The 14,269-nt window shown below is 37.8% G+C and overlaps 1 protein-coding gene across 2 annotated transcripts in view; it reads right to left on the bottom strand.

Moving 5' to 3' along the window:
* LTN1 (listerin E3 ubiquitin protein ligase 1) overlaps positions 1 to 13,746 on the bottom strand; it is a 41,537-nt gene extending 27,791 nt beyond the window's left edge. Inside the window, exons 1-10 of one of the 2 annotated variants that reach the window (XM_089512146.1) lie at positions 13,435 to 13,746; positions 11,134 to 11,337; positions 7,933 to 8,031; positions 7,356 to 7,586; positions 5,728 to 5,780; positions 4,775 to 4,955; positions 3,302 to 3,475; positions 2,440 to 2,630; positions 1,903 to 2,050; positions 157 to 930 (exon numbers count right to left, since the gene is read on the bottom strand). In XM_089512146.1, the coding sequence (XP_089368272.1) occupies positions 157 to 930; positions 1,903 to 2,050; positions 2,440 to 2,630; positions 3,302 to 3,475; positions 4,775 to 4,955; positions 5,728 to 5,780; positions 7,356 to 7,586; positions 7,933 to 8,031; positions 11,134 to 11,337; positions 13,435 to 13,476 (2,097 nt within the window). In that variant the 5' untranslated portion in view covers positions 13,477 to 13,746. The remainder of the gene's footprint in view (positions 1 to 156; positions 931 to 1,902; positions 2,051 to 2,439; positions 2,631 to 3,301; positions 3,476 to 4,774; positions 4,956 to 5,727; positions 5,781 to 7,355; positions 7,587 to 7,932; positions 8,032 to 11,133; positions 11,338 to 13,434) is intronic. The other variant, XM_089512145.1, reaches the window with a different exon arrangement.
* Between the last annotated feature and the right edge of the window lie 523 nt (positions 13,747 to 14,269).

Here is a 14,269-nt window from a genome sequence, read left to right as displayed (position 1 = left end):
TCCTAAATATTCAATCCATATTCATCCAAACTGCCTTAAAATGGATTATTTTATTCATTTTATTCACTGGAAACCATTGATGATGGTTTCCAAACTAATCAAAATATGAAAGCACATAAAATAGATTTTTGAGTTTATTTTACAGGTAAATTGTACCTTAGTTAAATCATCGAGAATGTGTTCTCTCTCTGTGATACTGCTGCAGCAATAGAGGACACTATACAAAATATCAACCAAGAAGTCAGTCTCTTTTCTCCCATCTTCTTTCAGCCAATCAATTAGGTTTTCATACAAAAACTGGACAGATGGATTTTCATATTGAACCTTTCCAGCTTCTAGTTTGTTTCTGTCCTCCAACAGTATGTAAAAAACTCTACTAGAAGCAAAGTTGCTAAGCAAAGCAGAAAGAAACTTTAAGTGTCTATCAGACTTTTGTTCATTAGCATACACAATACTCAGTTCAGAAAGTTTACAAACTAAATCTTCTAAAGGCTCCTTCTGTAGAGATGAAAGATTTTGCTCATGAATCCCAGTAGCAAGAGTGCTGGTTTCATTGTTACTTCTGAGATCATCATAATTTTCATGTTCATTGTTACTTTCAGGTTGAGTGTCTTCTGCAAATCTGATCTTCACAGATTTTCTTTTGTTTGGCTTCATTTTTTTTCCTGGATTCTGGAGTATTTGTAGCAAAGAGGACATGGCAGCCAAAGATTTCTCATCTGCATCCATCATATCAACGTATCCCACACATATATTTGAAAGGCCATCCCAAAAGCTCAGCATCATTCTCTGGTAAGTGAGAGCTTTTTTGTCACCAGTTGAAATCTCTGCTCTTGTTTTCCAAAAATGTAAAACATCTGTTACATCATAAAACAAAGGTCCATTTTGTAACCTGGGCTCTTTAATCACTATGTCAATGATGGGAATTAACTATCAAGAGAAAAAACACAGTAGTTTTAGTAATGAGAATACTTGTACTGAGCTGAGATGAAACTGTTTGCATTTTTTTGTCCGTAAAAAAATATAAAGCTTACTTCTTATTGCAGAAGCATGGCAAGACTACTTACCCATTCTAAACAGGTACACCTATGTTGCTGAAGCAGCCTGACTTTTGCTCCTTAACTAACAATTCTGCAGCAGCAATGAAAAGATCACAGTAAAGCAGGAAATGAAACAGTAGTCAGGCTGCCTCAGAATCTGGGGTGTGTTTATTCCCGCCACATATCCTGTTTTATTAATTTGCCTCCCTCTGATGTCATTACATATCCTAATTTAATTGGCCATGAGGTATGACATTAAATGTGTATACTTAAAGCTTATATAATTTATAAACATGAAGAAGGAAACCCCAACAATAGTGAATTGGGTAAGAGTACACCAAAAATATACATTCTTAAAGATAATGGTTCTCTCACCCACCAGAACATATTTGTTCATTCATAAAGTCATGTTTCATTCTGAAAATATTTGAGAGAAAACATTTAATATGTTTGTTTAATCTAAGGAAATTTTTCAGCCATGTTTACAAATGCAGTTCTAAAGAGGTCCTTTTTGGTTGTGCTTCCTTTCATTTTAAAATTCCTGCCTAGGGAGGATTTTTCCAGATATTTCACCACAGACTTTCAGGCAAGAGACTGTAATTGAAAATTTATTATTATTATTATTATTATCATTATTATTATTATTAAATTTTATTTCTAAAGCGCTGTAATTATACACAGCGCTGTACAAAGTCGGTAAAATTAAAGAGTATATAAAAGCCTGCCCAAGGCGTACATTCTAAGATAATAACAATAAAAGAGGAATAGATAAAATTACCATATAGAAAAGAAAAAACAAATTAAAAACATCAAATTTAACTACTATTAGATCATACACAAGTGGAATTTTAAAATAAAATACCTGTTCACTTATAAGCATTTCTTGGACTTTAATTTGTTCTTCTTCTTCACCTACATTCTGTAGTACCATAAACTGTAAGCATTCCATAAATGCTGACATGATTGCTGAACATTCTGAACGACAAACCATAGCTCTTTCAGTCAATAACCTAAGCAAACAAAATTAAGAGACAGAACAAACATTGGTATTGATTTAATATTCAGGAACAATTAAATAATTCTACAATAATTAGTTTTACATACTGTTGTAAATGACACCAGTAGAAAGTATCAGAAATAACAACATAGGCAAAAAATGGATTATGAAACTTGTAGAGTTGTAAAATTTGTAACCATGTAAACACAACACCACCAAAAAGCAAAACAAGCAAAATAACAGTTTTAAAAATATGTATCAAATTATCACAACTAACAGGTAAATAACTATGCATAATACTGAAGTCTGGCATCTACATCCCTCAGTTTTACCTGACAGAATTTTCCATTTCTAAAAACACATATGGCAATTCTTAGTTCTATAAGAGCTAGTGATACCTACCCTTGAATTATGGAGGTAAAAAATGTTCTAGAATAGTCTAGCTTTGGCTCTGTAATTCCATGTGGTATCTTGCTAATAAATGGTAAGAGATTCGGATATATAATAGTAGCAAGCCCATGTCCTCCTTCTCGAAGCACTGTCCATAGTTTTGGCAGAACTCCCTTTTTTGCATTCACATGACTCCAACAATCCTACAGAACACCCCAAAATGCAGAAATAAATTAAAGAATAAGCAGATGGCTTGGAAATTACCCTCTAATCTAGACAGCTAACGTATTTCATGTACAATTCACCTGTGACACTGCAACAGAAGAACACCAGCCCTCTACCTTAATCAAAACTATAAATTCACCAATTCAGTTCAAAAGCAGTGAATCTTAATGTTTTAAGATATCCTAAGACAATTAATCACTCTTAACTGCAGATGTTAGAGCAAAGCAACTTTACCTCTCTTCCAGATGACTATAAAATATACAATAAGGGATAACAGTCAGAATTTACGAAGTTTTGCACATAAATCTTTAGTTTAATAATCAAATTGTTGCCCCCTCCAAAAAAGAACATTAAAACCACACTAAACAATCACCTCTCTATGTATACTGTAGTATGAGCAAGACTGCTTATTTGAACCATTTGTAAACTGAGTAATGGCATCACCACAACTTTCTTTAATGCTTGTGAAAGAAGGTGAAAGAGATGCAATTGAATACAGGCCTCATCTACTTTTAACAGTTGTGCAGAAAAGGATTAATTGGCACGTATAACCTTCCTTATTCTCTCTATATAAACTGCTGGTTTTTTTTTTTAACAGTGCCTGAGAAAGTCCAAAAAGATCATGCTTTTGTATAGTATTCTGCATTACCTCGATGGTAGTAAGGACATGGAGTACAGCTTCCCAAAGAGCAGGGCATACAATAGCATCACTGTCATCAATGCTAAGAAGAACTGTTGGGCAAAGTCTTGATGCTTCAGCATTCATTGACTCAGGAATGTGCAGACAAAAAGCAGAAATCAGCTCAAAAAAAGCTGAACGGACCTAAAGCAGAGGGGAGGAAGGAAAATTAGATCTTTCGAAGCAGGGAGAAAAGGCTATAACAGTTTTATCTCCTCCACCGTGGCTAGTCTCTTGACATTCTTTCTAAACATTCACCAAAAGATGGAGATCTTGTGTATATACATATGCAGCAACATTTTCAAGTCTTCTTTTTCTACTCTTATTGAAATTGAATATTGCAGCCAATCACTCACAAACCATAAGGTTGCGAGTTCAATACCAGCAAAAGGGCTCAAGCTCGACTCAGGCTTGCATCCTTCCGAGATCACTAAAACGAGTACTGTACCCAGCTTGTTGGGGGCAATTAGCTTACATTTTGTAAACCGCTTAGGGAATGCTTCAGTGCACTGATAATCGGTATAGAAATGTACCTGCTATTGCTATATCTTTGGAAATTCTTTTTAAGTTTAAAAAATTGTCTTACTGAACAGCGTCAGATGAAGGGAACCATAATTCTGACATAAAGTTTACCTTAAAACATAAAAAAATGTGATATAGCCAAGTTCTCAACTAGTTCTACAAGGATGTTGACAAGAGATCTAATTTCTAAAAAAAATTCTCTTTAAGCATGAACGCATCTTGTACAACATTTATCATTCTGAAAAGAGCTACAATCCACACAACATTTCATTGGCTGAAACTCTGACATTAATAGAGCTATTCCAAAATAATTGCTTTTTTTCAGACTGCTTAGAAACTCTAATGGCATAAACACAACAGACAAAATACTGCTCAGGAGTGGTCTAGTACTCCAAGCAGTTTTTTATGCTAGTGCATCTTGTTCACAACACAGAACTGAAGCATGTATATGCAATCTAAATAAATCAGATTGCAATACTGACAATATTTACATGGTTTTGCAGCTCAGTGCAATAATAATTTAGTAGCCTCTGGGTTTTAAGAGTTTTCAAGAGCCCCTCAACCAAATCCCAAATATAAAAATATGACAAGCAGCAAGAATACAGATGCCTCTTGCCATTGGTGGGTCTAAGCATTTGCAGACGGCCCCACCCTATTCAACCCAATGCCAGCATGTGCACGCGGCTGTGCTAGTGCAATTGCACACACAGTGCACCACTATTGAGAACAATGGGACTAGAGATCCAGTGTTCTTTGTTATCGGGGGAGGGGAGGTCCACAACAGAACTCCCACGAATATGAAGGGCCAGCTCTATATGAAAAAAAAACTGTGATTAAAAGAAAAACATTAATATAGTCTAAATACAGTTTACTCTTCTCCGTTTTATATTCTGAGGTGAAATGTTGACAAAAAGTAAATACCTGTGGTGTGTTGTGCTTTCCATATTTCCAAAACTTGTTTTGTGACAGTAAAGGCTTAAGCTTCTCCTCCAGTGACCTATTCTCATTACTAGGCAGCATACAAAGCAATTTCTTTAATGCTAGCAAAGAACAGGTTAGAATTCGAAAGAATTTTGCCTCCCTTTCTTCTTCTGGCACTGTTCTGGAGTGAAAGGAAAAATGAAGATATAAGCTGCGTAAATGCACAGTTCAATCACCAATACAGTTTTATATATGATTTCAAATCCCATGTTTAAATAAGACAGCACAACCTCACTCCAAAACCCCTGATATTATTTAGCTTTTGATTATGGATTGTACTGTATATTAAGAGATCAATCACAGAGGTTTTAAAGAAAAATACTGCTGCTAAAAACAAGAGAAATGACATTTTACTTAGCTTCACCATCAATATCCCATGTCACCTTCTACTCATTTTCTAATTCATCTCAAATATTCTGTGCATCTTGCAACAATTCAGAATGGTAACAAGATTATCCAAGCACAAATTCTTCCATGAGGAACCTACACTGCTAGAACACATTGTACTTATTCAGAAGTATCACGTATAACCATCTCATAAAGTAACTTGTATCATCATCCAGCAGTTCTCAGCTGACCAGACAGACATGAAGTACACACAGAACCATCTCGTACACAAAGGCCACCCATGCACTAGTGAGATGAACAGGAAACACAGCATACACAAAGGGGAAATGTGAGCTGAAATCAGTTAAGTAGTCTGCTCATGCAGAGTGGTCACTGTGCACAGTGCAGACTAAGCTCTGAACTGGAAGAAAATTCTCCTCTCATTTAAGCTGAGAGATCGCAAATGTGCTTCTTTACATCTTATTTGTACATACAAACTGAATTAGCACAAACTACATTTTATTTTTTACAAATAAAAAAAAGTGTGCATATGAAAAAATACATACTGAGGGTCACTTAGTGTATCCGGTGTTTCTTTCAAAAGATGATCTTGTAGCACCTGGATTTAAAAAAAAAAAATCAGATTTCCTTAAATGGGCAGGGGGGAGGGAGAATCCTATCGTTTACATGGAAATACAGTGCTCCCGCGTCATACGTGGGTGTGCTTTATGCAGCTTTCAGCATATGCCGAAAGCTGCGCGGGGAGAAGGGGAATAATGGGACACGCACCACTGCGCCGCCACGCGCACAAGCCCTATTAATTTAAATTAATTTAAATGGGGCTCAAGCATAGGCAGAATTTGATTTACGCAGGGAAGTCCAGAACGGATCCCCCACGTAAAGAAAGAGCGCACTGTACGTTAATATCCATTAGAGTAAGAATAACATTACTATGCTATTTTATCTTTTGCAGACTGTAAACTAGATGTGGCAGACTTCAGGTTTACAAGATCCATATCATTCATAGTAGAACCTTGAAATCCACTGAGTGGTTGTTGGTGCAAAAAAATATACTTGATAATTATGGCTAGGGGGCTGGGAAGGAATTAGTTTGTTTTTCTTGTATTTTTTATTGTACTTCCATTATTGTTAGCTGCCCGGATTCCTCGTTGATTGGGCGGGATACAAATAAATAATTTATTATTATTATTATTATTATTATTATTATTCACTGAGACTATCAGTTCTACATTAGAACTTTGTTTTGTAGAAAGTGCAAATGATAAAATATACGAAGTCGAAGATAAACTATATATTTGAAATATACTCATTCTTCCACATTCACTGGGGTTAGGGTCACAGGACCCCATGAATGTGGAAAAACCGCAAATAACAAAAACACTATGTTGTTACTAGAGAGAACATCTCCCTAGAAATCTCTAGGTCCTCCAGCGCATCGAATTGCGTTGGAGGAGCTACAAATGCCTAGTGGAGTGTTCTCTTTAGGAATCTCTAGGTCCTTCAGTGAGACTTTTTGTTAAAATTGACCATAGAGTTGCGCTGCAGCACCTAGATATTCCTAGGAGAACATATTAAAAAAAAATCTGTGAATACTGTATATACTCATGTGTAAGTCTAGAAATTTAGGTCACAAAATGGACCCCAAAAACCTGAGTCGACTTATCCATGGGTCAATGTAAGTAGTGTATCTTAACTCTTAGTTAAAAGAAGGAACCATCCCCTGGTGAAAAGCAGGAGTATAATATGTGAAGCACTGACCCCCTCTACTCTCTCATCCATCCAGCCTTAAGAGTAAGCACAAACAATTATGTTTGCTGGACTTTTGTAAGTTCTTTGACATTGTTTTGCGTTGCTTCGTCCTTTAGATCCTTTGCTATATGCCGCTAAAGTTTATCCTCGACCTATCCATGGGTCATAGCAAAATCCTTATTTTTGGCCCTGAAACTTGCCCTCAACTTATACATGAGGTCGACTTATAGTCGAGTATATACGGTAATCAAATCTGCAAAAGTCAAAGCGGCAAATATGGAGGGACAAGTGTAATTGCAAACAAAAGAGTAACTAATAAGCTTCTTAACAAAATATATTTCTGTTTAGTAAAATATTTATATTCTCCTAAAAACAGAAAACACCCTTGGCCAAAAAAAATTAATTCAAAAACTGGAAAACTTACACTCATAATTTCATCTTTGCAAAACAGTAAGGCTTCAGGCTGTTTACTTGGTGGAAAGGCTTTTTCAAATGCTACTTTTGCTGCTGATGCTGCAGGAGGGTAAGTATCACACTGAGCTATCAGCCAGTATCCCATAAGACTTTTTAAATGAGGTGCCAAATGTTTCTTAACTTTCAGAATAAGCTGCTCAAATGCTTCATGTGTTGCTTCCCGGACTCGGCGGTCATGATCCTATAATATTGAAAAGTAAATACTACTTATAATGCAGGAAGACTACAATATAATGCAGGAAAACAAACAAATGTTCATTGTTTCTCTATCTTGAAAACAATTTGCACCATACTTTGACATCTACAAAATTGAGGCATGAAAACAGTATGAATCCAATATTTTCTCTACTTCTTCATCAATATAATTTAATCAGAAAGCACAATCTTATATGACATTATTCTTCAGAACAAATTAATCTCCCCACCTTGAAAATAATTTTTACACATTTCTTTACCTAGCATAGAAAATTCAAAGAAAGATCATTTGTTCATTTTTTTTAATACAATCCAAGAGTTTTGATACTCACCGCAGATATTTTACAATAAATTCTAGGCCAATAAGGTAGTACTCCTTTAACAATCTCTGCTTCTCTTTCTTTACACATTGTCCCGAATTCCTGCATAGCCTAAAATTAAAGACAGGAACAATTAACAAGATTGTTAAAAGCACACACACATTGTGCTTGACTCTCTGTGTACAATAGTACAGTGTACTCCATTTCACCTCACTTGCCTTCACTGCTGGACAACAATTTTCAAAAGCATGTTAAAACCACATAACAATACAAAAAGAAATTTCTCAAATGATATCAAAGACCCCTCAGACTGTAGCTCCTTATCAATCATTTGGTAACTTAAGGACAAAGTGGACAGTCAGTACGTTCTCTCTACACTTACGAGGGTCACTCAACAAGTACTTAGCCTCACCACCCAATGGCGCTGCTGTTACAAAAGCGTTTTACCATTGTGCAGTACATTCTTTTAGAAGCCTACTGTCAAAGTTTCAGTTAATTCCCTTCATTTGTTTTGTTTTAATAGCCTTTGGAAGCGAGCGTGTCGGTCAGTTTTACAAAAATGGAAAAAGAGCAATATCGTTCGGTGATTCGATTCTTGTTTTTGGAAGGGAAAACGCGCAGCAAAATCAAAGAGCGCTTGGATGCTGTGTACGGTGACTCTTCTCCTTTGATGACGACCATCAAGAATTGGTTCAACAAGTTTGTTCATGGCCGCACGTTGGTTTTTGATGAGCCACGCCCAGGTGCCTCAAAAACGGCAACTACGGAGGAAAACGTAAAAAAAATCCATGATCTCGTGTTGGCAGACCGCCAATTGAAGGTTCATGAGATAGCTGAGACTGTAGGCATTGCAGAAGGAATGGTGCATCATATTTTACACAAAGAAATTGTCATGAGAAAGCTGTCGGCGCGATGGGTGCTGTTCCACCACGACAACGCGCCGGTTCACACCTCCGCGGTCATGGCCAAATTGGTCGAATTGGGCTACGAATTTCTGCCACTGTATTCCCCAGATTTGGCCCCCTGTGACTTCTTTTTGTTTCCAAACCTGAAAAAGTCACTCGCCGGGAATAGATTTGGGTCGAATGAGGAGGTCATTGCCACCACGGAGGCCTATTTTGCAGACCTCGGGAAAACGTATTTTTCGGACGGGTTGAAAAAGTTGGAGCATCACTGGGCCAAGTGTATCAAGCTAAAAGGAGACTATGTTGAAAAATAAATCGCCACTTTTCCAAAATTTTCATTTTTCTTTGGTAGGCTAAGTATTTATTGAATGACCCTCGTACCTGAATCAATTCGAGTGAATTTCAACTGAATTTCTTTAAATCACTAAACATATAACAGATTGGGCTACATGTCCTGTTGAAATCATTATCACTTCCAGCACAATATGAACCTTGTTTAACATATATAAACCTCACTGAGAGGTAAAACGGATGGCCCCAAAGGGCTGCCCTGGGACCGCATAGGGCCCATGTATGCTGGTGCCACAGCAGCTGCATGCACCCAGCCCCAATTTGGGCTGCTGTTACAGTCCCCAACCAACCACCGAAAAGAAGTGGATTTTTCCGCTCCTTTTTGGGCCAGCTTTGGGCTGGCTCTTTCAAAGAGAGCAGCGTCTGGGATGACCTCTGGTTGCATTTGGGACATGTATCATGTGCACACTCCAACTTGTCCCAACAATGGTTCTTTTCAGCCATCAAATAAAGTTCCAGTCCCACATTGCTTTAAACATTTTTCTATATAGTTAGTAGCAGTGATTTCAAATGTACAGCGCGCCCACGTTATAGGTGGACGCACCATACTATTTCCAGATGCTGGAAACTGCGCTGGAAAAACTCCGCGTGCACGAGTCCCATTACTTCTAACAGGGCTTGAATATATGCATTTTTCCCCTTACATTGGGAGGGGGGGCGGAACGGATCCCCACATAAGGAAAGGGTGAGTTGTACTTAGATGTACCTTGACTTTCTCTGTCGATTCACCTTTCATGCTTATCAGACATCATGTTCTGCTGAACTCAATCACCCAGGGCCAATTTTCTGCCCAAAGATGTTTCAGGGGCTACAGAAACTTTCAAAACTACACTCAAATTTCAGCAACCATGGCATGAAGATAATTTCAACCAAATTGAGTAATATCCTACAATGCAACATTATTTGTACTATATAACATAACTTTTTTCCCCTTAAAGTATTTCTGGATGTATGTGGTCTATTTAAAGTAGTATGTTCTGGGACATATTCATTCATACGTTTTTCATTTAAAATTTGGTAACTTGTTTGCAGAGCATTTTAAAAGCATGCTGATAATTCTGCCTGACTCCCAAGGCACACATTAATCGAGACGAGGCAGATGAAGCACAGATGGTAGAGTTGACAGTGAACGTTCAAACTGGAGCTTCATTTCAGTAGAAGCTTTCTTTTAAAAAAAACGATTCATTATATTCTGCAAAATAAATACCAAGTTCTACGTTTAAAGTATTAATATGGTTTCTGCTGTTGCCAAATTCCCTGAGTGGCTTGCAGGTAAGGGAAATAGCAAAATGTAGACTAGTAAAATATCAAAATGATAAAATACTTCCCTCTATCTACTTAAAAAGTGAAAAGATTCTGTAAGAGGCTTGGTAAAATGTAAAGGACACAATAGAACTCAAGATGAGAAGTGCTGGATTTAGTGTTTAAGAACCACCTAGAGCTCTAAGATCCTCAGAAGGCTTTCTCTCGGTCCCACCACCATCCCAGGCTCATTTGGTGAGGACACAAGAGAGTGCCTTCTGAGTGGCTGCTCCCACCCTTTGGAACTCCCTTCCATGGGAGACTAGGCTGGCCCCCTCTTTGCTGGCCTTTTGCCGGCAGGCAAAGACATTTTTATTTCGGCAAGCTTTTAAAAATCTTGCAGGGTTGGTTTTATTGGGGGATGAGGGAGTTGGTTTTAGATTATTCTTTTTAGCTTTGTATGTTTTAAATTTTGTATGTTTAAAATTTTTAGCTTTTTACTGTTTCAATTAGGCTATTGTAATTGTTTTTTAAAATGTTGTTTTAATATGTTTGTATATTGTGTGAGACACACTGGGTCCCTTTTTGAGAGAAAGATGGCATAAAAATAAAATAAATTTAACAGCCCTGGCCCTTAAAATACACAGCAGGTATTAAATTATAACCTATAAATGCAACCTCAATCAAAACTTTAAGAGAGATACAAGAAACCAACCTTTAATTTGGTGATGACATCTCTTTTGGAAAGTTTCCTGAGCACCATTCGAAAATCAGCATCAACTAAGCTGTCTATTTCTTCAGCTCCTTGAATCGCGGGAACATATCCTGGATCACGTGAAGATGTGCCAAAGCCAATGAACCCTGGAACAGTTCCTCGTTCTTTGGCAAGAAGTTCTGCTGCCCTTCCACTACTAGAGGGCTGTCAAGAGAAAGGATTAGTTTTAGAGAATGATTTCTAAAATTTGTTTACTAACATCCTTGTTTTAACACTCATTATGCTGTACATGAAGACTGCAATTCTGTGGGCCTATATGACTTTTCAGCTTAGTCCTTCTGATGGCAGAAAACCTCAATGCTCCCTTGGATGTTTCTGTAGCACTTGCTTCTCCAACATTGGTAGAGATGGAGACGTGGGCAGATCATGCGCTATATAAATAAAGCATAATATTAATATTAATATTATTAATAATAATGCAGGATCCAATGCCCTCTTGGTTGCCAGCTGTGACTCTGATACAGGGAGGAAATACATACCAGGCCTGAAGCTGACATGTATAATATACTCACAGGCACCTAACACAGATTAGTTGTACTTTCAGTGGGGATCTGGCAATGAATCTGCACAAAATCTATGTAAATCTATAGCACTATATAAATAAAGTATAATAATAATACAGAATCCCACTGAATTTAGATTTTTATTGTGGTAAAGACCTTTCCTTTCAGTTCATGCTTATGGCAATGGGAAGCAAATTAAATACTCCAAAGGCACCAGATCCTGTCTGACCTTGGAAGCTAAGTAGGGTCAGATGTGGTTGGCACTTGGGTGGGGGACCACTAAGGAATACCAACCAGGTGCTGTAGCTATATTTCTGGCAAAACCACTTGTAAGTATTCCTTGCCTAAGAAAACCCAATGAAATCCATGGGGTTGCCGTAAGTCAACAGGTGACTTGAAATCATACACACAAGAAAGAAAAGAAAAAGGCAGCTATGTAGATATCGCTGTGCCATAAGCAATGAAATCCAGCGTGTGTGTGTGTGTGTCTTGATCTTGTGTGCCTTCAAGTTGTTTCCGACTTATGGCGAAGGCGAACCTATGGTGGGTTTTTCTTGGCAAGATTTGTTCAGAGGAGGTTTGCCATTGCCTTCTCCTGAGGTTGAGAGAGTGTGACTTGCCCAAGATCATCCGGTGGGTTTCATACACAGCAAAAATAAAATTATCACCTGACTATTATGTTTTTGCCCTGGAATTCTACAAACTTCCTAACAACTTGGTATGTTTCAAGGTCCCCCTTTTTCCAGTCATGAAGGTCTTGAGATCTGCTTTAACGCACAAAAACACTCCTGTAACCACAGAGCTGTGGGAACAGACTCCTCCTAGGACGCATCTGCACTACAGAAACAATTCAGTTTGGCATCGCTGCAGCTCCATCCTATGGAATCCTGGGGTTTGTAGTTTTGCCAAGTCTTTAGCCTTGTCTGCCAAGGAGTAAAACTACAAATCCCAGGAGTTTGTAGGATGGTGCCATGGCAGTTAAAGTGGTGTCAAACTGCGTTATTTCTACAATGTAGATGTACCCCTGCCCTTGGGAAGAGGTAAAGCAGGTGTCCTAACCACACAGGATGACTGGGGGACACCTAGCAATGTATAGTAATAGTCCTGCTCAAAATGGAGGACACATGGGGAATCCTCATGGACAGAAGGCCAGAATGGAGGACATGTCCTGGATGAGGAACTCTGTTCACCACAGGTAAATATGAAATCAAGGTTCTTAGTCCTGCTCAAAATGGAGGACATTTTGGGATTCTTGCTGGACAGAAGGCTGGAATGGAGAATGTCTCCTGGAAAAGGAGGACGTTTTGTCACTATACATAAATACTGTATAAAACCATGCTTCTTGGTCCTGCTCAAAAGGGAGGCCTCTTTGGGATCCCTCCTGGACAGAAGGCTGGAATGGAGGGCAGGGCCTGGAAAAGGAGGACTGGGCTGGGCATAACACTCCTTCCACAAAACCAGCTTCCCTGGACCTACTCTAATCTATCTAATGCCGTTTTAACTTGTTGTCTGCCTTATTTTATTGAATGGCAACACGGAATAACATGCTTCAGAGGCAGCTTTTAATTGTATTCTGTTTTAATGGATTCTACTTACAGCACTGTACAAAGAAGGCTTAATAATAATAATACTCCAGGCCCCCAAGTGGGGAGGGATGATTATCATTATTATTATTATCATTGTTATTGTTGTTATACACACATCTACACACTCCCACACTCAGCCCAGGCCCTCTCACCCTCACGTTGCCCTTCGTCCTCTGCTTATTCTTGCCTCCCATGGCGGCAGCCCCAACGAAGACAAGGAGGAGAAATACAGGGCTTCCGCACCCGAGGAGGAAGGAGGAGGAGGAGGAGATGGCGGGGAGGCTGTCGAGAGAGAGAGAGAGAGAGAGACGGGAGTCTCCGCCCCAAGGGCCCTGGCTGAGAGGCTGCTCTGTGGGAGAAGGAGGCCTGGGGACACCGAACTGTGTGCCCGTTTAAAAGATTTTGGACTTCAACTCCCAGAAGCCTCAGCCATGTTGGCTAATAGCGTGGGTTTCTGGGAGCTGAAGTCCAAAATCCCTTAAAAGGGCAATGTTGCGGGACCACTCCCTGAGGGGAATTCCTTCCTTATAACCGTCGTCGTGTCTTTTCTGCCCTCCGAATAATAATATGTAGGGTGGAGTGAGAAAAGTAGTGGCGCATCTCTGACGCATCTTCCCAAAGACCTCGAATGCTATTATCATTCTCATTATTATTAAAATAATAATAATAATAATAACAATAACAATAACAATAACAATATAATTATAATATTATATATTTATTACAATAATATTATAATATTATAATTTTATAATATTTATTATTATATAATTATATATATTATAATAAATTTTATATAATATATAATATTATTATAATAAATATTTAATAATATTATAATAAAAATTTAATTATATTTAATTATAAATATTATTAAATAATTAAATATAAAATAGTAAAATATGTTAAATAAAATAAATTGATAAAATAATAAATTTATAATAAATAATAAAAATAATACCAATTAATAATAATAAATTGAAATTA

Source organism: Sceloporus occidentalis, unplaced genomic scaffold, assembly GCF_023333645.1.
Source record: "Sceloporus occidentalis isolate IW3139 unplaced genomic scaffold, rSceOcc1.0.p SCAF_2, whole genome shotgun sequence".
NCBI classification, from domain to species: Eukaryota; Metazoa; Chordata; class Lepidosauria; order Squamata; family Phrynosomatidae; genus Sceloporus; species Sceloporus occidentalis.
This window is presented reverse-complemented; position numbering and strand designations above follow the sequence as displayed.